Source organism: Pseudorca crassidens, chromosome 5 (assembly GCF_039906515.1).
Source record: "Pseudorca crassidens isolate mPseCra1 chromosome 5, mPseCra1.hap1, whole genome shotgun sequence".
Classification (NCBI taxonomy): Eukaryota; Metazoa; Chordata; class Mammalia; order Artiodactyla; family Delphinidae; genus Pseudorca; species Pseudorca crassidens.
Window position 1 is genome coordinate 143841374 of NC_090300.1, and position 26529 is coordinate 143867902.

The following is a 26529-nucleotide window of genomic DNA, read 5'->3' on the forward strand; positions in this document are numbered from 1 at the left end:
GCACCCAAGAGAGAAGTTCAGTTCTGGCAGGAGGTGCTGCCGGGCTGGTCTGGTTCCCTGGGCCCAGGGAGGTTAGGATGGAAGGCAAGGGGGGAAATACAATTTCCAGAAAGGCCATGGAGGGATCATCTCCTCTAACTGCCTGCGGTGGACACATGACTCGATTCTGCTTCTAATACCAGATGGGATAAATCAGAGTCTGAGGCTGGATTCAGAGAATTTGGATGTGTGTCGGTTCTGCAGGCTGCTCAGGGTTCTGGAAGCCGGAGGGGGGGCGGGGGCTGTGAAGCTCTCCTCCACCCTGAGGATTAATATGCCAATTCTGCATGAATCTCAGTATGAGTTTAGGTGGAAACTTACCGCGCTGAGCCTCTAAACCCCTTCAAACAGGGAAAATGATAACCTTGAATGTTGAGCTGCCACAGGTCTCAGAAATGTGCAGGTTAAACTTTCAGAGACTGCATCTGGCTGTGGGAAAAGCACCCCCCTGAGGTAATCAATCACTAGGGTGTGCAACGATTCCCAGGCCAAGAAGCTCTAAATCAGTTTCCTGTTAGAGCGCTAAAACCCGCCTGAAGTCTCGCATTCACCTGGACTGATGTATTGTGTGTGCTGCCCTGAATCCCGAGTCACACAGAGCTTTCGAGGTGAACAATCAAACGGTTCTGGTCTCTGTCGGGGGTCGCTTGGCCCTTTCTCCCCTTCTTTTTCTGCATTTGAAGTAACCAGAGAAAAAAATTCGAAAAAGAATGGATGAAATACGAACACGGCTTCCAAATACTATTAGCAGGACGTGCCCTTTGTGCTATTGGCTCTGAACTCTCTAAAGAATCTTTGTTCCGGAAGGAAGATATGGATACACATGTTTGCTTCTGATATGGATCCAGATGAGGAAGGAATGAAACTGGAATTGCTTATGAAGCCTGGCTTTTAATCAGGGTATCCACACACACCTGGTCAATGGGTACTATCGTTCAACAAGTGAATCGATTCTTTGTGAAGGTTATTTTAGGGATTAGTGCTGACAGGGAATTTATTACTGCCGATCTTAGTTACAAGGGTGATTTCCCCCCTTCAGGCTGAGCGTTATAATAACGTCAACATGCTAGTAATACCTTGGATAAATACGATGCTTCTAATTCAGTGTCTTTGAAATAAACATGCTTGAAGCATTGTTAATAGACACGGAGCCTTTTACCTGCTCTTGGTTATAATTCTCTACGTCTTTAGGCGTTTGCATAGTTTAAAATGCTCTCACACACAACCGATTCCGTGGCCGACTTGGGAGGTGGGTAGGGGAGGTGATGTCAGGCCAAGTTCCTTGAGAAGTCAGGTGATAGGCCCCAAGGTCACATAAATCACAGGAAAGACAGCAGGTCATCTGGACTGCCATCTAAACACACCAGCTTGTCCCCAAGTTCGCTCTCTCCTGAGTTCTCCTTGACGGGGAGTCTTGGGTGTAAACTGGCCACTGGGGTGGGCTGTGGTCTGAGCCCATAGAACTGAAGGAAGTTCACAGACTTACACCTTGGCCAGGCTGGAAACCGTAGTCTCATCAGCACCATCTTTTCATCAGTTTACTTAACTGTTCTCTGGCAAAGAGGTGTGATCACAGGCTAATTACAGGGACAGCCCTGCTGATTTTCAAAACTAAAAAACTGAAGCGATATTCTAATTTGTAGGCTTATCCTTATTTCCTCTTCCCTTCCCTCCTCTCTTCCTGTCTTTTAGAGATTATATGTTACAGCTTTAGACTAACTGAAGATAGAATTTTGTATCATACGGAGAAGGCCCATATGCTTTAGCGTTATAAATTATAACTGTTAGTTATAAATTATGCTGAAAGAATTGCTACTCAAGATCTTTTTAAGCCTATGAAGTAGCTTGTACCAGGAAAATGATGATCCGTCTATCCTTTGCCCCGATCAGGAGATAGGAATATTTCCTATTCTGCTTATCAGTTATTTGTATGGACGTAATGCGTCTCAAGTGCTTGAATAGGTTTTGCTCTTTTAAGTAGGTGATACGTTGATAATTTTATTTATAGAATTAATTTGCACAGCAAACAGCTTTTCAGAAGAGAGAAACAACTAGAATTTCAGCCTGAGCTACATTTCAGCCTGAGCTAAGATGGTTGAAATTTGTAGGGTTCCTATCAGTGGGTGTATCTGTGATTACAAAGGCATGTAGAAATCCTTTTGAGCAACAGAGTGAGCTGAATTGTCTTCAGAGACTGGACCTCCTCTTAGGCTGGACCTGCTGTCTTATCTGAGTTGTGCAGGAAAAGGAAATCTCCGTGTCTCTGTGATCATCTCCTGGCATCCTTAGAGCACCCACAGAACTCACTCAGACCCGAGGGCAGAAGTCTCCCTGGGTCTCACCAGAAGGTCCTCTGCCGGCGATTCTAGAACGTCATTGTGGGGTGAGCCCCGGGGGACTGTTGTGTGTTTCTGTAAAGTCCACTGCACACGATTGATGGGTTTCGTCCAACATTCTTAATCAGTAACGAGTTGGAGTTTCCAATCAATCCTAATTAATTGCCATGATTTGGCCCTGAATTCAGACGATTCAGTCAAGAAATGGTGCTATTTCACTCCAAGTACAATTTTTTATTCTTTCCTAAGTGAGCCCCTCGTGCTCAGGAAGTGACCGCTTTTCACTAACTTTGGCAAGCTGAGGACAGACTGGCTCTGAGTCCTCTTTTAAAAAAACTTTTAAATTGAAGGATAACTACTCTACAATATTATATAAGTTACAGGTGTACAATAGCAATGGACATTTTTAAAGGTTATACTCCATTTATAGTTATTAGAAAAAGTTGGCTGTATTCCCCGTGTTGGACAGTATACCCTTGTAGCTTTTTTTACACCTAGTAGTTTGAACCTCTTACTCCCCTATCCCTATATTACCCCTCCCCCCTTCCTCTCCCCACTGGTTACCACTAGTTTGTTCTCTATATCTGTGACTTCTTTTCTGTTACATTCGCTAGTTTGTTGTATTTTTTAGATTCCATGTATAAGTGGTATCATAGAGTATTTATTTGTCTTTCTCTGTCTGACTCATTTCACTCAGCATAACACCCTCCAAGTCCATCCCTGTTGCTGCAAATGGCAAAATTTCATTCTTTTTTATGGATGAATAGTATTCTACTGTGTGTGTGTGTGTGTGTGTGTGTGTGTGTGTGTGTGTGTATCTCACATCTTCTTTATCTGGAATCCTCTTTTTAAGAGTGACTTCAAAATGTGATAGTGGGTTTAGCTGGCCCTGCGCTAAAAGCTAGTCTAGCAGACCAGCAGCATCACTGTGGCTTTGCCTCACAGAGGGCAGGTGCCTCCCACTTTGGGGGGAGGCAGGAGAACAAAGGCCGTGGATCACCACAGTGGAGGTTGTCTCGAGGTTGGCACGGTGTCACCCAGCCACAGGCTCTAGAAGACAAACCTCTATAAGCTCATCCTCAGCTGTTCTCTGATTGCTGCCTCTTTACATCTTTGGCTCTCTGCAAAGGACAGGGCTGGCTGTATCAGTTGTAGGGTCCAGGGAATATTGAAAGCATGGACTCCTTCTTAAAAATTATTAAGCAGATCATTCAGTCCAGCCCTGGCTATTCTGAGTGAGGGTCCCTGTGCACGTTGCCTGCCGTGCAGCCGGCCCGAGGGGTGCCACAGACAAACTCCTTTTTAAAAACAATTCAATATGTATCATTCATTTCACAATATGTTTTTTCCCAGCACTTTCTAAATTGCTACCCTGGTTTAAGCACAGCAGATAGATAATGGGAACTTTTTAGTATGAGAACTGATTTGCATCTAATTAATTCTCCAAGTCAGGGGTGCAAAACTTCCCTTCTCTTTATATGTTTCCTTACCTTTTAATGGCCTTGGCGAATATTCCTGGATCACTTTGTATATTGGTTGTGACTCTGTAGGATTTCTGGTTTGGATTCTGGCTTTGAAGAGGATTAGAGATGGCTACAGGGTCTTCGGCTGCTGGAGAGGGAGTTCTAAATCCCCTCCTCCTGCTTTGGGGCAGCTGGGACTCCTCAGGCCAATAGCACACAGCAGAGGGGAGGCCTGTGAGTGTCCGGGCTGGGACCTTAGGAAACTGGCAGCTTCTGCTTTTTCTCTCTGGGAACGTTTGCTGTGGGAGAAGCCAGTTGCCACTTAAGAAGTCCTGCTACCTTAAACCATCATGCTGTGAGGAAGCCCAGCTAGCTCGTGGGGCAGCCATTTGGAGAGATGCCCACCCAGCCAGTGACTGTGCCAGCTCTCCCCACCCGGCTGACAGATGTGTGGGTGAAGGTCCTCGGGTGACCCCAGCCCCAGGGCCTTCTGGCTGCAACCGTGTGGGCGTCTCCGTCCAAGAGGAGCTCAGCTGAGCTTGCCAACCTACAGAACTGGGGGCAAAGAATACTCAGATCTTGTGCCTAAGCTGCTAATTTGGAGTGATTCATTCCCCGGGAATAGTTAACTGGGACACACGTAACCCACTCATCTTTGCTAACCCATCGGTTGCTTCTCCTTCACTCACTCTGCCCTCCTTCAAGTATATCCTGGATCATTTTCTTTGCCGGTTAGTATAGCATCCCTTCAGAATGCAGACCTTTGGGTCCTTAATAACCAGAAAAGCGATGCTGCAAAACACTCTGGACTCTAGCTTGGTTTTGCTCCTTCATTCCTTCATCCATTTATTCAGGAGATATTTGCTAAGCACCTAATATACGTTGGAGATGGTACTCAGAGCTGGGGATGCAATACTTTAGAAAAGCAATGCCGGGAGAGTGAGGTCGGATGTCCTTAGTAACGAATGTATCAGTCACAGTCCCGGGAGAAACCAGAGGGCACCTTCCATGTGAGTAATTCGAGGAGAGTTAACTACCAAGGGACCATTTGCAAAGGTGCGTGCAGGGTTCAGGGTAGCCCACCAAGAACAGCGTAACACCTCAGACTAGAAACCGCAGGGCCTGCAGGGAGGCAACAGAAGCCAGAGAGGGCGCTGTGTGCAGAAGCAGCCTGTGGTCTTCTGAAGGACATAGCTAAGCCTCGGGCAGTTTTGCAAACTTCTAGGGTTGCCAGATTCAGCAAATAAAAATACAGAATGCCCAGTTACATTTCAATGTCAGATAAGCAAAAAAAAAAAAAAAAAGTATAAGTATATCCCATGGAATAGTTGGAGCGTACTTATGCTAAACTTGTTTTTTGTTGTTTATCTGAAATTCAAATTGAACTGAACAGTCTGTATTGTATCTGACAACCCTAGCAGGGAAGGAGGCAAGGGAATAAATACCCAGATCTCGTTCTGTCTGTCTTCTGATTGCCTCTAGGACCACCCTTGGGATGAATCCAACCAAAGCCACAGCACAATGGTTAGGGAAAGGGTGGAGAGTGAATCAGGAGGGGCGAGAGGTGAGAACTGCCTTGCATCTTACCCCTGCACTTCTCCGACTGGGCTGTGGGCCAGGTCACCCGTGCCCTTCTCAGTCTTCCCTAATTAAAAATGTAGCCTGTTATACTGTAAGTGATTGCAGCTTTACAAAAACAGAGTAGGAGTGATTTTTGTACCCAAATTCTGGATTGGTTTCAGGACAAAAATAAAAGGAAAGAAAAGAAAAGCAGTCCATCAATATCATCCTTTTATTTTAACTGCGGTGTTGTTGGTTGGCTTAATAATTCTAAAAGAAGGAAAACTGTCAGACCTTTTGGGAAAGATGACATATTTGACATTCTTAGAGCAATTAGGCTGTCCCTGTAAAGGTTAATGTGTGTTCACACAGTCAGTTTTAGCCTCCCAGCTCAACTCAGGTGTCATTCAAGGGTCAAGGGAGGTGGCCAGAGATGGGGGGTGCTTACCGGGAATGCAGCCAGGACGGGGGTGAGGCTGGACATATCTCAGTCCAGTCTCAAGAGAAACCTTATGGAGAGGCCAGCCAGAAAAGGGGGTGGGGGGCAGAGCAGGCCTGGTTCCCCCCTGAAGTCAGGGTTATTGGGACAGTAGGGAGAGGACAGCAGCTTACAGCCTCCTGGGATTTGGGGCCACCAGGGCCCAAATAGGGATGGGGCATGTCCAGGCCTCCTCCAGTGAACTGGGGCTGGAAGCCACACCAGTTTCCAGAAAAACTGCTTTCAGTGTGCATGTGGGATCTACTGTGTCTGTGGATAACTCAGCCAGCCGCCCTGGCCACCAGAAAGGTGGGAGAAGGGGGGCTGCCAGGAATCCAGGTGTCCCCCGGGAGACCTCGACAAACTTCCGTCTGGCCTGGGGCAGGAGTATTGATCTGGGATGGACGGCACCGTGCTCTCCCAGCCAGCGCTGCAGATTAGAGATGCTAACCTTTGCCTTCCCTGTCCTGGGGAGGCATCAAAGAGCAGATTTGCTTTCATTTTGGTCCCTCTTGGATTCCTGGGTCCCAGAACTTTGAATTAAACTTCAAACTTGTGACTGTGAGATCAGCTGCTTAAAAGAATATGAGAAATGACCATCTCTTTCTTTTAATTAAGTACAAACCAGAACCCAAATCTTCATCCCTCCCCTTCCCCACACAACCAGGGAGATTGTTCTTTTGGGCACCACGGTGAAGATATTTCCCAAAGAAATGAGGATTTGAGCCCCTTTAATATAAGCCAGAATTTGAAACTTCAAGAGGGAAGAAGCAACACTGTGGGATCATTGAATTTAAAAGATAATTATTTATAGACTTCACTTTTTCCAGCATTAAGGTGAAGGAATATTTATTATTATTATTTACAGAAATTGCCACTTATGAGTGAGAAGACCAATTACTTGCATATTACTAGATTTAATTTAATAAGACATTAAAAAGTTATATTTTTCTTGAAGATTACCCCCTTTCTCTCAAAAAGCAAACTAAAGAATAAATGCTTCTTATCAACCCTCTGGGATGCTTTTGGGTTCTTGCTACAGCTGTCCTGTTCCAGCTGCCACTTTCCTTCTTCCTGTTGGGATCTAGAATTGAGTCGACCAATGATCAACTGAAATATGTATTGATTCGACAGAGCCAGACCTGGGGGGCCGCAGGGGAAGGATGGGAAATGGGCAGATGACGAGGTGGCCTTCCTCACAGTATTTATTTAGAACACTCCTTATTTATTTATTTAGAACACTCCTTCCAGGAACTTACGATTATGCGAAATGGAAGTTCGCTCTATTTCTATGCTTGGCAAGTGGCTTCTTCAGTCTTTCCAAAGCACATTCTTTTCTCTCTACCCTTCCCCCCCGTCCCAGACCCTGAAGATAATTGAAAAATTGAACTGCACTCTGGCATTCATTTAGAAAGCAAAATCTCCTCGGATGTCAGAGGGATGCTTTCGTGGCTTTGGTGCTGATGCGAGGGAAGTCACTCTCCCTTTAGACTCGTCCAATCACAATCAGCTCACAGAGCCAAGCATCCTACATGGCAGGGCCCATTTCCCACAGCACAGTGATCACTAATCGTGCTCATCACAGTGAGATGAGGCTTCTTGTCTCTGGCCTTCCTTAGGCTTCGGGGTTTCGGGGTTTCAGAATTTCAAGGCAAACATGAACCTCTTGGCAGTTTGAATTGATGTGCGCTCACCAAAATTCAATTTCTCACCAGCCCATAAAGACCTTGTTTTTATAGTGAGCTTTAAAGATGAGCTGGGTCATCAGACACAGCCCATGGCGATGCCTGTTGTAGATGACAGTGCATTTTCTGGCTGCTCTAAATGTTCCTCCCAGGTAGTCACGCTCAGTAATTGTTTCCTAGGAATTTCAAAAGGAATAGAGAAATGTTTAGAATCAAATTTTTGCTGGGTCTATCCATGGAAGAGCTGACACCACATCTGCCTCCTCTGCAGGGCTTTTCCCCTTTCAGTCAATTGCTTTTAAGGTTCTTTACTTTTTAGCCATTCCCCTGATCGCAGAGCTTCTGAACCTGCTCGGCGGCGTGGTCTGGCCTGAACACCCCTTCTGTGTCTCAGTTTTCTCGTGAAGCGGGTGGGGGAAGGGTGAATCCCCAGAGTCTCTGGTCCCTCTGCCATTCTATGGTTTGGCCATTTGCTGGCGGCTCACTCACAGTGAATCATTTCACTTTTTTGGTCCCCATGTCCTCTTTGTGGGACGATGTTCTCTTTGGACTCTTGTCTAATTTGGCTACATTCTGATTCTGTCTCTTTTCTGTACACATCGAGGGAATGTTGCCAGTGAGTCCAAAGAAGAAATGAGATGCTATTTCTTGGTGGAAGCAGTAGAGGGGAAAGAAAGTACAGTGGACAGAATCTGAATCAGATTGTCACTGGCTGTGGACATGTGATAACTAACGTTAACTATCTCAACAAAATGGGTTAAAATGGAAAAATACGGCCTTTTGTCTGGACAAACTGCGTTTCCGAATGTGGCTTATTTCCGTGGATGTTTCTGTGGTGTTCATTCAGGTTGACAACGAGGCTGCCCGGCTGGGGACCGGCCTCCAGGCGAGGACAGGTGTAGACGACAAGAGTCCATGCATGAAAGGGACACAAAGAGGTGGGTGGCCTCCTAGGGCGAAAATGGACACACCTGTGCACATAAAGAGGCTGCTGTCAGTGCTCCCTTAACCCCTGAAATTAAATTGTTACTGTGATTTTGCAGCCAGAAGGTATTGCAATTTTCTTTTGAAACTTTATAACCATTTCCCTTGTGGGCCAAGCAATGCCACCATTTGCCCTGAATCATTGGAATGGTATGTGAGGTTGTCAGCGGTGTACCCTCCCCAGCCCCATGGCAATTGAATATTGAGTTGCAGCTACTTCTGGAAAATGTCTCACTTGCATTTTCTATCAATCCAGCCCATTGACATCTTAAATGACAACAAGGCGTGCAGGAACGGCACTATAATTTTGAAATCATGAGCTAGATTAGTGTAGGGAAGGCTAGCGTAGGGAAGGCTAGCGTAGGGTCTTTGAAGGCATTGTGAGCGAGCTGCAGATAAGATGTTCAGTCTTTCAGTCTTTTTCTGTTCACACACCTCAAAGGTGAACAAAACAAAACAAAAATCTTGCCAATTCCATATCTGGGCTGGAAGCAGCCTGCTAGGTTGCCCTGGCCATTCACAGCTGGCAGAATAGAAGTCCCTGCTGTGTAGATTTTCAGTTCAGCTTAAAATGACTTTAGTGAAAGGTCAGATGCTATGGCTCTGGGAGCACATTGTTCTCGAGCAGACGGTTAGACTTTCTCTCCCCCCAGCATTAGACTGTTAGACTGTTAGACTTTTTCTCCCCCCAGCATTAGACTGTTAGACTGTTAGACTTTTTCTCCCCCCAGCATTAGACTGTTAGACTTTTTCTCCCCCTAGCATTCTATCTAAATTGGTTTCTCTCATCAGTTTCTTGTCATCAGCCTCTACTTAATGCTCCCTTGAGCTGCTGCCACCAAAAATGGATATTTTTTCACTGCTTCCATTTTTAATCTAGACAGGAATGCTTCTACTACCTCCGTTGATAATTAGAATGCTTCAAGGGACAATATTTTCATGCTGGTCCTTTGAAAAATTACGTGTTATTAAAAATTTATTTCAAAATTAAATACTGTTTTGATTATGTTGCCTGACACTGGAAATTGTTTTCTTTTTGGAATTCTTGTAAGAAAAATATTCTGCTTTATTTTTGGTCGGTAAGAACTTCTGGATGGGGGTGGGCCAGATGGTCTCTGTACAAAGTTCAAGGCCTTGCTTTCCTGTCACAGGGTCACATAAAGCCCTGGTTAAGCAGGGCTCGTGGGACCGAGCACAGCCCACATCTGGATTCTTCCCAGGTGTTCTTCACCTGAACCAATAGAGGACTCTGGGGCTTTAACACATTTCCACTTACCTGGGAAAGCACGTCTTATTCATTTCTTCTTGGGATTCCTCATCAGAACATTATTATTAAATAATGCTTAAAACTAAAACCCAAACTCTACTGTGAGCTATTCCTCCCGAATCTGAGACGCTCTGTGTGATTGAGCTGCCTCGCCCAGAAATCACATCACTTTATTCTTCCTTGGGTGTTTGATTTTATTCTCTTTTTACATATATGTGAACCCATCTTCCCGGTAAGTAGAATAACGAAGCCCAAAGCTTAAAATGGCTCACATCTAAAAAGCTCTTTCCAACAAATCAGCAAGCACTTGGTCATGGGCTCTTAAGATAGTGTCACTTTAAAAAAGCAAACAGAAGTGATGTGTTTTTGCCTGAAACCTACAAAATGGGGTGTGGAAGGAAGACTGACACTGTGGGATCAAGAGACCAGAATATGTTGAGTCTAAACCCACGGGCCGGCAGTTCCTGGAGCTGAATGTGCATCTCTGTTGACATGTAAAGACGCATTTGTGCACAGAGGCTCGCACCGCGATGCAGAGCCCGTCCCTGTCTCAGGACATTTGTGAAGCACAAGGTGCATCACCAGATGGGGAAATCAATGCTGATGGCAGCCTCGGGTTTAAGCTGTTGAGCTGTAATGGGGATTGATCGGTCTGGCTGCAGCTGGACCTGGTAGGTACCGAGCTCTGGCCATGCTTCCCAGACCTGCTTTCAAAGCTTTGCTTCCGAAGTCAAATTCTATATACACAGCGGACACATCTGCCCAATAGTCTTGTGCGTCTAAGAAATCTTGTAATCCCTGAAAATCTGCCAAGGAAAACACCGGTCCTCCTGGATTAAAGGCTCAGGTCTGAAGAGCTGGAGCAGTATGTGTCAGGGGAGAGAGCGCACCACCTTGCTCAGCTGCTGGCGGGGGCGGGGGGGTCCAGGAAGGGTGCAGAAGCACCTGTGACGCTGCTGGAGAAAGGCCTCTCTAATCTGTCAGTGCCTGCTGCAGAGAGCAAAGGGGAGGAAAAGAGAACCCCGGGTCCAGAGTCTGAAAACAGCTTTGGTCCCTCTCTGGCGTCCATGTGATGATTTTCCAACCCACAATGCTGTTTGCTTTCCACGTCATTCACAAAGCTTGGCTAATTTCACGAGAACCCTAAGGCTTGTCTGGCCTTTGTCCTCATCAGCTTTTCTCCTCCGGCTCGGAGTTCTGGAATGCATTCCATCTACCTTAGCACCTACCTTCCCCCCACCCTTTCTTTTTTTTTTTTTCACTTTTTATTTTATATTGGAGTATAGTTGATTAACAATTTTGTGTTAGTTTCAGGTGTACAGCAAAGTGATTCAGTTATACATACACATGTATCTATTCCTTTTTAAATTCTTTTCTCATTTAGGTTATTACAGAATACTGAGCAGAGTTCCCTGTGCTCTAAAGTAAGTCCTTGTTGGTTATCTATTTTAAATATAGCAGTGTGTACGTCAATTCCAAACTCCTTTAACTATCCCTTCTCCCCACCATTATCCCCTGATAACCATAAGTTCCTTCTCTAAGTCCATGAGTCTGTTTCTGTTTTGTGAATAAGTTCATTTGTATCAATTTTTCTTTTTTAGATTCTGCATATAAGTGATATCATACTATGTTTCTTTTCCTCTGTCTGACTTACTTCAGTCAGTAAGACAACTTCTAGGTCCATCCATGTTGCTGCAGATGGCATTATTTCATTCTTTTTTATGGCTGAGTAATATTCCATTGTATATATGCACCACATCTTCTTTATCCATTCTTCTGTCGATGGACATTTAGGTTGCTTCCACCTCTTGACTACTGTTTACAGCACTGCAATGAACACTGGGGTGCATGTATCCTTTCGGACCATGTTTTTCTCTGGGTATGTGCCCAGGAGTGGGATTGCAGGGTCGTATGGTAGCTCTATTTTTAGTTTCTTAAGGAATCTCCATACTGTTTTCCATAGTGGCTGTACCAATTTACATTCCCACCAACAGTGCAAAAGGGTTCCTTTCTCTTCATACCCTCTCCAGCATTTATCGTTTGTGGATTTTTTGATGATAGCCATTCTGACTTGTGTGAGGTGATACCTACCTTCCCCCTTTAAATCAAATTCTCTAGAATGATGCAGTGAGGGGAGTTAGAAATTCGATGGGGTCAAGTGAGGTTTTTTAGTATTAATTAGGTGCATTATTGCTGCTTTGAAGCTACTTGAACATGTCCCGTGATTATGATTGCATTTGACTTTTCTTTCATTTCAAACTTGGGAACTTTAGAAAATTCTCTATATTGGTGAAATTTTCAGAATTTAATCCTTTAAAGCTGGTATTTTGAAGTTTAGACGCTGGGGAAAAAGTGAGTCTGAGAAGGTTCCACCCTTCTGAAGTGGTAAAACCAGGTAACATAAATGAAAGGAAAACCCTCCAATTATTTCAAAGCTCTGAAAGGAAGAGAAGAAAATGGACCTGAGGCAGAATGGAAGGAGTGGGCCAAAACCTGGTTGGGGAGAATGCCTTCCTAGGAGCTCCACCTAGCTCATGTTCATTTCTTAAATTTTCAAGCACTTGAAAAGCTACATACTTTCAAAAGCTAGAAGGGGAAGGGTATGGCGAGAGAAGCTGATGCCCCATGAGGAGAAAAGGAGAGATGAAGCAGGGAAACCTGCGAGTGATGGTTGGCAAAGGTTACTGGATATGCAGGCAATATTTCTGTAAAAACCCCTGAGATTTTTAAAGTATTAAGTGCTATAAAGAAATGGCCAGCCATATCAGAAATTGGACAGATGTATATATCAGAAGAACAAGCATGTAGTTAAGTGAAGACAATGAAGCCATACTATGCACAGGGATGTGTATTTGAATTTGTTATCAGCTTGAAACAAAATGCTTTTAAATGAACTATACCCTTATAAGGACATATGTGTAAGTAGATGAGGTTTATCTATAAGAAGCTGAAACCCTAAGATAACAACGGCTTAAACAAAAACGGTTATTCCTCTCTCATACAAAAGGAATCTAGAGGTAGGTAGTCGAGGGCAGTCAGGATAATTTCAAGGAACATCAAGCATCTGTATTACTGTTTTGCTATCCTTAGCATAAGGCTTATGGTCCAAAATAGTTGCCCGAGCACCAGCCATTTCATCTGCATTCCAGCTAGTAGGGCGCAGATAGGAATAAGTAAAAAGGGCAAAGGGTTAGCTTTCTTTTAATGAGATTTCTTTCTTTCTACCCACATTGCATTGATCAGAACCTACGTCACCCAACAGTAAGGAGGATAAAAAGCTTATTCTGGGTAACCATGTGCCCAGCACCAAATCAGGAGTTTTATAACTAAGAAAAAGGGGGTCAATAGAGGCAAGAAATCAACTCGGCCACAACACATTTCTACTAGTGGAGTTTCTTGAGCACTTACATACCTGGCTGGCTTGCATGGAGGGCAGGTCTAAGGTGTTAGATGACTCATAAGTTCTCCACATTCCCCTTACCCCTAATCAGCTTGAAGTCTTCAGAGTGTGAAGGAGGGAAAACGGGGGCTTTTCTGAGAGGTCTGCTGTTAAGTGAGTTAGCTGCTGATTCCTGGGAAGGAATTTTCACCACGTACTCCGAAGAGGAAAGAAACATCTGAAGTGTGATCCTTGTGTCCGACAGGTTCTTATTTACCTACTTTCATTCAAGTTATTCTCCAGCACATAGTAAAGAATTTTCTATGTAAATAAAATGAAAGCCTGCTATCTGATGTCAACCCTTTCCCTACATAACTCCCCTCTCCTCCCACAGCCCCACATAAGCTAGGTGTGCCTGTAGGAAGGAGATGGTGGCACAGACAGCAGAATCCACTCTTGCTAGATTCAGCTGAAAGGGGTTTATTACAGGTTATCGGTGCCTTGCAGAATTTCTGGGAGGCAGAGAACCCAGCCCTGGCTGTGCACAGCCAGGAACAATGCATACGGAAACACTCAACCACACGGCAAGTTCTTCCAGCAGAAGCCCTTCTACTGCTGCTGCTGCCCGGCCCTTGGAACTGGGCACAGGATGCTTGATGTTTGCCGACTGCCCTGGCGAAACCCTGTGGATGCCTCTGCCTCTGTGTCTGCCGGACGGGGCCTCTTCCTATGTTTGGTTGCCTCTGCTGGGTTCACTTCTGCCTTCTCAGATCCTGCCACGCTGTACCTATCGGGCTGGCCCTTCGCCTGGGTGGCAGAATTCTGCTCCCAGGACACCTGTGGTGGAGGGAGAAGGTGGAAAGAGAGGGTACTGGGCAACCCAGCCTGTAGGCCCCCATCTATTACCACCAGGGGATAACCCTGAATTTGTCATTGCTCTTTACACATTACAAAGCAGCCAGTGCACACTCTCTTGTAAACGTCTTGAGACAGAAACAAGCCTTGATTCATGATCATGCCCATTTCAAACACAGGGGAGGATGTGAACCTCAGAAAGGCAAATCTGACCACACTCAGTCAGTTGGAACTTGAATTTGAGGCTTCTCTAGCGAAGCTGTTTCTTATCATACCTCATCGCCTTTATTTTTTTCCTAGAAAATGGAGACATTTTGGCTAGTGTCATGGGCTGAATTATATGTCCTAAAATCCATCTGTTGAAACCCTAACCCCTAGTGCTTCAGAATGTGACTGTATTTAGAAATATGGCCTTTAGAGAGGTAATGAAGGTAAAATGAGCTCATTAGGGTGGGCCTTAATCCAAGATGCCTGGTGTCATTATAAGAAGAAATCAGTACACAGGTACACATAGAGGGAAGAGCGTGTGAAGACACAGTGAGAAGACGGCCGTCTACATGCCAGGCAGAGAGCCCTCAGAGGAGCCAAGCCTGCCCACACCTTGACCTTGGACTTCCAACCTCCAGGACTGGAGCCAATAAAAGTCTGCTGTGTAAGCTGCACTGTCTGTGGTGGTTTGTTAAGGCAGCCCTAGCAGACTAATACAACTAGGAAACCGATTTTGCCTTTCCAATAGAAAAACTTTTTTCAACGATATTTATATCGTTTTTTGGTTCTCTTCCTAGGCTTAATGAGTTTGGGGAAATTTTTGGTCTCACCAGTGCTTATTCTTTTCCATTGATTCCCACAGATGTGCACTTATCTGATTACCTAAATGCCACAGCTGGGTAGTCATCTGAGCAAGGTACATCCAGGTAGGGGCCAGAGAAATGGGATTATGGGAGAGAGAGGCTTCATATTACCAAAGCCTGATGGGAACAGTGGAGGCTGTGGGTTTCAGAAGGCCTCTATTTTAGGACAAAAGAGAATTTCTCTCTCTTGGAAAAAGCTGTAAGTACCAAAAGGGCGCTAACTTGGTAAATGCAAAGTTAGGAGAAATGGGAAATGTGTTTTCATTTGATGCGAGAGAGAACACTGCAGTTGTGGAAAGCCACCCCCTTGCCTGCCGCCGCTAATGCCTGACCCTGCTCATTAGTCTCTGCCGCTTAGCACAGAACTGGAAAATTGCAATTCTCCGCACCAGCAGCCTCCATTCAATAAATCCTGAGCCAGCGGGCAGGAGTGAGAAATCGCCCAGAGCTCGGAGCTCGGAGCTGGCTTGCTGGGATTCCATGCTCCCGCCCAGCAAGGGAGGCACTGTTTTAACTCAGGAACAACTGGCTGAGGATGCTGTGGCCTCTTCCTGTTCATTTCCAGCTTTTTAAAGAATGTGTTGTCTTTGTTTTTATTGGCATTTCATGAAATGGCTCTCTGTGTCAACATCGTGATGAACTAGGTATACCAATTTATTTTTATTATTATTTTTTTCCCAGGAGGAATTGACCTTTTCCCTAACATTAGCTGCCTTGTTCTCTGGATGTATTTTGACCCAATTTGAGGCTTAAAGGATAAACATTCCAATTCTTACTTTTCTTATTTGTCCCTTTACTTTTCCTGCCTGGAGGGCTGGGTTTGGATCCTTATGAAGGAAGCCATGCTGGCTGTCCTTGGGCCACTCTGTGGTAGTCCTGGTCGGGAGAGGGTCAGTGGCCAGCTCTCAGGGTCCCCAGGAGCCTGAACACAATGTGTCAGTTAGCTTATATGTATCAAGGGCAACCCAACTGACCGATGTTACTTCTTTCCAAGTTAACATTTTTCTTTGAAAGAAGGTAGGACATTCTAAGAAATTTGGCATTAAAATACCCCATTTGCAGGGCATACGAAGTTAAATGACTGTTATTTCTTGATGGCGTGCTAAAATTTAGGTCCTTTTATAGTACGCTCTGTGCTTTGCCTCCTAATCAAGGCAAACTCCTACTCAGGACAATTATATCCCAATTTACTGCTTATGTGCAAATTTCTGATCGACAGGATTAGGCCTTAGGAGGTAATATGTTTCTAGAAAATAAATCCTAAAATATGGAGGGTTATAAATGTGTAAACGAAAGCCTTTACCTGTGTGTGTGTGTGTGTGTGTGTGTGTGTGTGCGCGCGCACACGCGTGCACAAGCCCCTGGGTTCACGAATTACTGCCAGTATCTTTAGGCAATGACTTTGCCTCATTGTAAACAAATGTGAGAGTTCCTTTGATCAAGCGTGTGGTTAATATGATAGATTTTGGAATGATGCTGAATTTCCAACTTTTAAAATCATATCCTGAGCTGTTGCAGGATCCATGAGTAGCTCTGTTATACCTTGGATGACTACATGTCTGGTAATTTCTACAGAATTTATGCTAATTATTTGAAGTCTGCCACTTTGATGGTAACTGCATGGATGAAGAATACTTTTTCAACAAGTGAAGAATAATTTTTCAAAAAGTGTTTTCTCATTGGTGAAGGGCCCCTGCCCCCCGCTCCCAATCTGGGCAGGTGGGTGTGAGGTTCGCTTTGGGTTCGGGCCTCCTCCCTCCACTCTGTCCCCTTCCCAGAGACCGTACCTGGCCACCTTAAAGCATGCACACTCGCTCTCCCACTCAGCACCCTGCTTTATTTTTGAAGTTTCTGAAATTCTAATACTTATCCATGAATTTACCTTTTTATTTTCTCTTTTCTCAGGGGAGCAGGGTTTTGTGCTTGCGCTCTGTTTTCTCACAGCCCCTAGAACAGTGATGGGCCCGTACAAGGCCTTCCAGGTCATTTGCCGAACGACAGAATTTGGTATAAATTCTCCTGGACCACCTAGTAAACGGGCAGATTTTCCAAACTGGTAGATGGTACCATGTGTTTAGACTTGGACTATTTAAGATTTCTTTTTCCCCCTAAGCAACATTAACTGGTCCATACAGAAGGCTGTCATCTTGGCCTCTGTCTAAGGCCCTGAAAGGAACAACATCCTGGGGAATAAAAACAAGACCTGGATTCTGAATCAGCCCATGGCCAGCACTCACTGGGTGCTCCTGGGTGAGGCACCTTATGGTCTCTGAGCCTTTGTAAAATGGGGACGGTGGATATCCCCTGCCGCTCTCATAAACGTTTGCAGAAGCCAGACAAGGCACAGAATGCAAAGTTACTTTAAAACCTAGAGAGCCCCAAAGTTAGATTAGGTCTGAATTCTGTCTCCCCCCAAATTCCTATGCTGAAGCCCTGACCCCCTGCCGCCCCCCAACTGCTATTGTCCCTCAGAATGTGACTGTGTTTGGATATAGTGCCTTTGAAGAGGTGATTCAGTTAAAATGAGGTCATCAGGGTGGGTCCTAATCCAATCTGACTGGTGTCCTTATAAGAAGAGGAAGAGACCCCAGACCATGTGAGAACATGGCAAGAAGGCAGCCGTCTACAAGCCAAGGAGAAAGGCCTCAGGAGAAACCACAGCATCTGACACCTTGGTCTCGGGCTTCCAGGCTCCAGAACTGTTAAAAAAAAAAAAAAAAAAAAAGTCTGCTGTTTAAGACACCCAGTCTGTGGCATTTCATAATGGCAGCCCTACTGGTTAATACAGCTGCTCAGTAAGAAATTTTGATGGGCTGTAGGGATGATCTGTGTTTATCAGTTCACACTCTGTGTTTATCATGCAAAGAGGATTGTAGTCTATCAAACCGTTCTCCCATTGGATGGATTTTCATGACAGCATCATAGACTTGTCATATCCATTTGGGATTGTCTTTACCCGGTAGCAGTTCCTTCCTTTTATATTTATGATTCTCGATTTTCCATTTGCCATCAAATGATCTGTAAAAGAAAATCCACTTACGTCTAGGAAGGAAGATCCGTTTAATGCTCAGGGAAGACTGGTTCTTAACATAACGACATCTTTAAGAAGGGCTACCTCAACGTTTCTCCTATGATATAATAAAATGAAAACCAGCAGGGCCATTCCCTGTCTCAGTTTCTGCAAGGAAAAGGCAATATCTCAGGAAAATGGTGTAAGGAATACCTAGAGCCGTGCAAAGTATAAATCTGAATAGGACTGGATGTTTTCCTGGTGGGGAGGTCATGGCAGCGCTGAATCCTGAGACATCCCAAGCCCCAGGAAGCACCATTTTTTCATCAGGCTGGGGCCATCGGCAGTGCTCTGTGTTGTGCCTGGGTTGTTTGATGAAGTGTCTTCCTAGGGAGGAAAGTCTAATTGCTTGGGACGCTTTTGCAGCTGTGCCTTTTGTTCTCAGAGAGAAGATAGATGGGGACACGGAGAGATGGATAACGGGTAGGTAGACGGATACTGTGGTGGAAACAGTCAGCTGTCCCGCCTGATAGGTTTTTTTTTTTTTTTTTTTTTGCGGTCCACGGGCCTCTCACTGTTGTGGCCTCTCCCGTCACGGAGCACAGGCTCCGGACACGCAGGCTCAGCGGCCACGGCTCACGGGCCCAGCCGCTCCGCGGCATGTGGGATCTTCCCGGACCGGGGCACGAACCCGTGTTCCCTGCATCGGCAGGCGGACTGTCAACCACTGTGCCACCAGGGAAGCCCCCGCCTGATAGGTTTTAATCCTCACCTCCTCAGATTGCCTCATGTCTCTGAGACCAGATGCTCCAGGCAATGGGCCTGAAGGTCTGTGGGGGGCCCTGGTCCACGGAACATGGCAATTGGGGTCCTACTCACACCTCCTGAGCTCTACTGTCAGGAAGTGGGTTTTCCTCTCGTTCTCCAGGGAAGTTGGCAATTGCTATCTTTTTGTATCACACCAGTGGATTGGAATAAATAATCTGTTGACCATTCTTCTGGTAAGCTTTAGAACTCCTGCGTGGAGGGACATACAGAAATGATTGAATTCCAGGACCCCAGACAGATACAGGTGATAAGGACTGCTCAGTCCCCGGCAGTTTACAAGGCGCTCAGGCTCAAAAGCCACCGCCAGGAACCGAGCGGGATGTGTTTTGTCCACGTCAGGCATCGGGACCCTGAATAAAAACGTCAGGTGCAGCCCACCCAGTGCAGATGTGAGTGGCAGCAGAGGACAAGCGGGGTGGCTGCAGGGAGATCTGGAAATGAAGACGGCTCAGGTCCCCTGCACAGCTCACCGAGGTCTACTGTCCCTTCTGATGGAGAAGCTGTGCAGAGCCCGGTGCCCTCAGGGCCTCCCAGCGGCAGGGACTGGCACCGCCCTTCTGCACTCTCCCAGGTGTCTATTCACGGGACCTGGGGGTCCTCTTTAGGTGGAGGAGTCTCTGTGCTTTGTGCTGCTGAGCAGGGACCGTCCCAACAAACACAAGCCCAGCAAATGCCACAGGCCACCTGAGGGGCCTGATGCCTTGACGCCCCTGCCGGGCTGTGTTTGGAGGTTGCATGGCCGGCCCTGCTGGACAGCATCCCTTCCCCTTCACGTTGGGGACCAAGCACCCGTAAGCCTCACCACTGAGCAGATGCAGGGCCCTGGCCGGGCTGGAGAACCACGTGACTGTCCACAGCCGTCTCTGACGTAGCAAGGCCTGCCCGTCACAACTGGGCCTGCATGCAATTTACACCATGGCCTGGATTTGCACATGACACTGGTGACTAGGTGCAGCAGGCTTTTAAAAAGGTTTTTTAAAAATTCTTTTGGTCGTGCTGTGCGGCTTGTGGGATCTCAGCTCCCAGACCAGGGACTGACCCTGGGCCACGGCAGTGGAAGCCCAGAATCCTGACCACTAGGCCACCAGGGAACTCCCGGAGCAGGCTTTTAAAAAAATATTTTTACTTCTCCATTTTTGAGATGAGCAAACTGAGACTCAGAGAAGCTAGGAACCTTCCCGAGAGCCACAGAGCAGGCAGAGACACCCCCAATCCACCTCGCCTTGACCCACAGCCCTGCTTCTGCCAGCGGCCTCATCCGGGCCGGGAGGGTCTGAGGGTTGGGAAGGAGTCAGCTCCATCCGCCAGGGGGCTGGAGGGCTCTGTCTGCCTGACGTGAGGCCTGCCTTTTGTTTATTCTCTGACATGGTGCTGGTGGCAGGCACTGCTCTGGGCATGGAGGGGCTTAGCCCACCCGGGGCTCCCTGGCATGAGAATCCACCATCAGTGGGAGTATCGGAAGATGCCCACCTCTGCACGCCTGGGCACCCCTTCTCCCACCAGGGCCCTGGCCATCCCCTAAGACCCTTTAGAAAACGCTTCCTGACGTCATTCCAAGTGGCCACATTTTCCATCCGAGAGAGGAAACTCACCTCTTCCTCACCATGTCACCTGAGGTCAAGGCCCCACGGAGGCTTTGCCGTGGCACCTCCCAGTCTCCTCCTCGAGAGGCCATGTGGTGGAAGAGGGGCTGAGGACCCCCTGCCATGTGGAAATGAAACGGTTCCCACCCAGGGTGAGTGACTTGGTGTAGTCCTCCAGGAAAGGCCTGCACTGGACAGCCGCCTGCCTTATTGATTAACGGACTCACTTGCAATCATTGGTTACTCATGGAACAACTACGATGTGCCGAGCCCTGGCTGAGCCACTGGAACAAGGCAGGTGATGTCCCTGCCCTTATGGAGCTCATGCTGTAGTGGGACAATGGACCACAAACTAGGGAGGAGAGCAGGAAGTAGAATAAGATAGTGATCGCCCCAAGGAGAGCCACAATGCGGTGGGGGGAGGGGATGGGGTGGGCCCTGGAGGGAGCACACCCTCCTGGGGCCCTTCCTGTCCCCAGCGGACATGGCTGAGGTCCTACCTCTGGGTCTCAGCTGCTGCTGGTGGTAGGCATCTCTCCTCTGCCCTGGAGTGACGGGGAAGGGAGGCTTTCGTATGGCCACCCTGCACCCTCCATGGTCACCATCACCCAAGTCATGGGAGAAGAGCCTGGCAGGCAGCTTGATGACTGAGATTTCTGCAGGGCCAGGGGCTCTGGGCACTGGCAGTGGTCCCTCAGATGCTCACCTCCATCATCCCTTCCCTCCTGCAGAGTCTGGGGTGCTCAGAGCTCTGCTTTTCTAGCTCCCAGGACCACATGGACCCATCTCCAGGCCCTCACATCATTTGCATTGAACACTGTGCCACCGATTCTAATTAGCTGTCCCCTCTCCACCACAGTCTGGGTCCCCCTCCTGCTTTGCACGTCCCTGGACGGCTCAGCAGGAGTAACCATGGCAGACCTTCCCCAAGACATGTTTGACTCTACAAAGTAGAGAGAGTAACGATTCCTGAAATATTAGTGGTTTCTTTTGTAAACACTGGAATACTTTTCAAACGAGGGAGAAATCGATAAATCACTTTTGGCTGAAGATATTAGTTGAAGATATAATTGTGAAATTCATGTTTATGACCCGCCCTTACTGTCTCATTATACATTCCCTAAATATACATAATTTTCCGCATCTTCATTCATCATGTGTCAAAAAATAATATTGCTGTTTTCTTCCATTATTGTAAAAGGGAAAAGATAAACCAGGCTATTCAAAAGCTTCAGGCTGCAGCGACATTTTAAATCTGAAAAAGGAATCTCCCATCTTCTGTTGAGTCAGAGCTCATTTTCCCCCTTTGCAATCACGGTACAGTAGATGCAAGGGTTCCTCCGGGAGGACAGGGGCTTGGGTCTCCAAACCATCTTATGACAATCTTGGTACAGAAGCTGCTGCTTCTCCTCCTTGCTGTGGGCCGGTGAGCTGGAGCCATCACATTTCAGGTTCGCTAGATATTTGCACTTTAGTCCCGGGCTCATGTGATAACATTAGTGAAACATTTTTAAAGGATGAACTTGAGGTTCAGGAAACTCCTATCCCTCCGAATGGCCCTGCCCCTTAGAGAGTCTCTGAAGAAAGGGCCCTGCAGTGTGGAGTAAAATGTGGATGGCTACCCGATGCAGTAAGAGACAATCCCACTATTCTCCGTATCATCTGGGTTCTCATGGGTTAAAAAAGATTGCCCCAAATAGTCCCTGGACATTGATGCACTCAAAATCTCTGCACTTAGGGACCTCGGCAGTCAATTTGGGATAGAGGAAAACAATTCTGCTGATTTAGGTCATGGACCGATCAGTCCGGCAAGGCTTACAAAGCCAGCATCCTCTCCTCCCAGTTGCAGGTGGGATTGGAGGGCTCCGGGCAGAACCTGCTTAGTCTCTGGGAAAATTGAGAGGAGCCTGCTCGAGGATCTACAAGGGAAATGTCACGCAACCAGATGCATCTCTCTCCCTCTCTCTCTCTCTCTCATCTATCTACTTATTCTATCATTCTATCTATCTATCTATCTATCTATCTATCTATCTATCTATCTATCTATCATCTATCTATCTTTTCTAACTACCTAGCTATCTAGCTAGCTATTTATGAGAGGGAGAGAGAGAGAGAGAGAGAAAAAACGAGATTGTGTGAGAGAGAACAGGACAGAGTAAACAGGAGAGAAGGAACCTGTCTCGCATATATTCCCAGTGTCCTCTACCCTCTATGCTGGGGGCGCTGCCTGAATACTTTCATCCAAGGGCACTAAGACAGGCATTGAAAAGACGGACCACATTTAGGTTAAGTGATGAACTCAGGCTGCCTGGTGACAAAGTCAAGGAATAGAGCCTTTTCCCTGCTCCCTGGCTGGGCTTCCTCTCCTGCCTCAAAGGCCCCCGATTTTCCCATCCCCAAGCTAGATGTGCTGTTCATACTGTCCAGCCCGTCTGCTCCAGGTGTGAGCCCAGGGTGGTAGGGTTGCTCTCCGTCCAGGTGCCGAGGTGGGTTCTGCCCCCAGTTCTTCCTGGAATTAACCTCAGGACCTTGTTTGTTACTTCATCTGAAGTCAAGTAGCTGGATCTCAACTCTGCCTGCATCTTGGAATCACCTGAGAGGCTTTCTTAAAAAGTAGGGCTGTCTGGCCCTACCTGCAGGGACGCTGATTTATCTAACTTGGTCTTGTTCTCAGGAGCTCTTCCGCTGTGGCCATACAAAGAGGCAGCCCTGAGTCTGGGGTGGGTCCTTGTGTCTGTATTAAAAAATACCTTTGGGACTTGCCTGGCAGTCCAGTGGTTAAGACTCTGCGCTTCCACTGCAGGGGTCATGGGTTTAATCCCTGGTCCAAAAAAGAAAAGCAAAATAAGTAATGCCTTTAATGATTCTAATGATTAACTTTCACTAGACCGAAGGAGTGATTAGAGGGTTTTATTTATCTGTTTGTTTTCAGCATTTAGCTGGAAAGGTCACAGCACACAGGGACAATCAGCACAGGTGATCAGTTCGCTTTGGCTTGTATCCTATTTTCAATGATTGTAACCGTGAATGAGTTCATTCCTCTGCCTTAACAAAAAATGCAAAGCCTACCTTGTTGGAACAAAACGTAAGACTTGTGAAAGTCCAGCTTGATTGTGAAGGTCGAATGGTGTCATCCATCTGTGACAATGATAAAAACAGAAGCCCTAATTCAATAAGTAAATCTCATTGGTAATAGAAGGGTGTGTGCACAGAAACTCAGTGACTTTTTTAGCTCCAGTGGTTGTATCACTGGGTCCATATCTGTAGCACTGTTTAAATTGTATCTACATGAGAAACCAGAGGAAAGTAACATCACTGCTAAAATTTAAAATGAAATTTTAATTGAAGTATAGTTAATTTACAGTGTTGTGTGAGTTTCAAGTGTACAGCAAAGAGATTCAGTTAAACATATATATATATATATATATATATATATTCTTTTTCAGATTCTTTTTCATTACAGGTTATTACAAGATATTGAGTACAGTTCCCTGTGCTATACAGTAGGTCCTTGTTATTTATCTATTTTATACATAGTAGTGTGTATCTGTTAACCCTAATGTTAAATGGGGCCATAAGAACAGAAAATCATGCACAGAAGATATCTATGATGTTGCGACTGTGTCTTTGAGTTTCATCGTCCCTCCCTCACAGGGGTAGAGGCCAAGCAACCAGAAGATGCTTCTTCTGAGCTCGGAGGAGTTTCAGGACGCACTCCACAGGCTTGTATTTTGCAAACTAGGTCTTGTGCTGGGGGTGGTGCCACGTGGTGCCCCGGAGGCTTTGTTGATCCAGAGCTGCTGTCCGTCTTCCTGCTTGCAGCTCAGTGATTGCCTTATGTTTGTGTTTTTCTTGCTCCAGATGGGCAGAAGAAGGTTCAAGAGGAGTTCGACATCGACATGGATGCACCAGAGACAGAACGCGCAGCAGTGGCCATTCAGTCTCAGTTCAGAAAATTCCAGAAGAAAAAGGCTGGGTCCCAGTCCTAGCGGGAGAGCCCCTTCCTAGTCTGCCAGAAGTCACCACCTTCAACCACCCTGTCAAGAAATTAAAAGAACAACACCTTCGAGGGAAATCATCTGCACATGATACCCACGTGCACCACAGTCCCACAATGCATGTACAGAGACCCGTGATATTTATACCCTTGTAGGAAGGCATAGACTATGCAATTGTGAGCGGCTTAATATCTGTTTATCTCCAGTATCATTCCTCTCGCAACTGATTATTTTCCTTGATGTTGTAATAAAATGGAGTTGAGATGCATGATTCAAGTGTCTGCCTCCACTTCTCCCTTTATATTAACTTGGGAAGTTACCGTTGCTAGAAGTAAGGCTAGATGTCTATTTTCTTCTCCCTCTAAGGGTTAGAGCTGAAACACGGTGGGTGCCTTCTGTGAGGAGCTTTCCTGCTGAGAATGGAAGATGCGTTCTCAGCTGTGCCTGTCTCATTTGGAGAGTTCTAACCTCTGACTGGCGATGGCGATGAATTTTCTTCTTATGATTGGATTAGAGCCCTGGATCCTGGGGTGCTAGAGAGTCAGAATGTTCCCTGGGGAATTAAGACTCATCCAGGAGAACAAGAAGGGGGAGGGCGATGCATCTGTTTAGGGGCAGTCACCCAGGTTTACACAGCAGGCGCATTTTGCATTTCAGAGCTCCGCAGGGGATGCCCCCACTATTGAGGGCTGGTCTGCCGCTCATCAGCAGCTCTCCGTACCTGGGGTGCTCCAGGGCCAGGTGGCTCTCTGGTCTGCCCTCCCATCCCCTCCGCAGCTCCTGACACTCCTCAGGGAGTGAGTTGCCACCTGTTAGGATTATTTAGCACATCCTGCAATTTGGAGAAGCTGCAAGTTCTCTCCCATTCCATCTCTTCCCCTGCAAACCTTGTAGGTGAATTGCTTCCCACACCCCAAAGAGTAGGCAGGGAGGAGAGGGCTGTCACATGCAGAGAACACTCCTTCGAGTCAAGAGCCAGGGGGCGGGGTGAGTGCCTGCCTTGGGGCCCCAGGTGGCAGGAAGCCCCCGCCCCGGAGACTGGCTGTTGGTTGGAGCTGTGCCGCATGAGAACCTGATGTGGAAGCTGCATTTCATCTTCATTCCTTTTCCTGGACAGTTCTCTGGGGCTGCTAGGGACAGGGCGAACTCGGGCTCCTCTGATGGGTTTCCAATTAGACAAGCACTAGTTAGGATCATTGCAGCACTGGCAAGCAGCCAGGGCTTCTTGGGACTCCTGATGACCTGTGGTCCCCGCTGAAAAGAGGACAGTGGGTTGAGGGAGCTCTCCATAGAAAGCTTCATTAGACAGCAGGGGTATGAATGTGACGTAGTGTTCTTTGCAGTTCCCTGGAGCACCAATGTAAAGAAAGTTGGGAACAAAACAAGTGCTTAAGGAATTCCGATGAATTCCCTCTACATCCCATCTCACAGCAACCCCATTTCTCTCTCATTCTCTCCAATATTTCACATAAAGGAAGTGGGATATCCCCTTGCTGTATGTGTCTGGCCCTGATGGCCAGCACAGTTCAACAAATCTGGAAGCAAATCTGGTTTTATAGTGAGGATGCTCCCCCAAGAGGGGACTTTTCGTTCAAAGCAGGGAGTCCTAGGGAGGGGTTCTTCCCCAATATTCTAAGGGACAGGAAACTCTCCCTCCCTCCCTGACAAATCCCCATGAGAGCAAAAGGAGGGGAGTAGGGTGAGGGCTGTGACATTTGGAGAGACCCCTCAATGATTCTGATACACCTTCATTCCAATCACAGGACAAGGGTGTATCTAACTTCTTGTGAACCACAGGGATGAATTTAAATTTTTACTTCCCAGGTGGATTCATGAGAGTCTAAAACTCCAGCCAACAGCAATGGGGTGGGGGGACTCCAAATGTACCTCCCTCTGCATTGAATTGGGTGTGTTGGGTCTATGGACTCGTGGAGCCAGAGGAAAGAGCAGTGGCTCATGACTCCCGCCTTTGGAGGGCCTTTCTTCTCCCGTGGGCTGCAGTGTTCATTGCAGAGAAGAGGATGGAACTTTCCTCTCCAGGGTGCACCCGAGCTGGGCTGCACATGGTGTCAGTTGTATTTCATGCATGTTTATTGAACTCCTACTACATGTATGTACTTGGTGCTGTCACGGTGCTGGCAGGCTGGTGGGGAAGAGGCACCGATAAATAGACAGTAAAATGGGGAGATTCATACTGCAGTGCAACAGAGAGA

The 26529-nt window shown here is 46.7% G+C and overlaps 1 protein-coding gene across 1 annotated transcript in view; it reads left to right on the plus strand.

The window, feature by feature from the left end:
* Nucleotides 1–24587, plus strand: part of PCP4 (Purkinje cell protein 4) — a 56000-nt gene extending 31413 nt beyond the window's left edge. Inside the window, exon 3 of the mRNA XM_067739528.1 lies at nucleotides 24180–24587. Coding sequence (XP_067595629.1) covers nucleotides 24180–24307 — 128 coding nt within the window. The 3' untranslated portion in view covers nucleotides 24308–24587. The remainder of the gene's footprint in view (nucleotides 1–24179) is intronic.
* Nucleotides 24588–26529: the final 1942 nt, after the last annotated feature.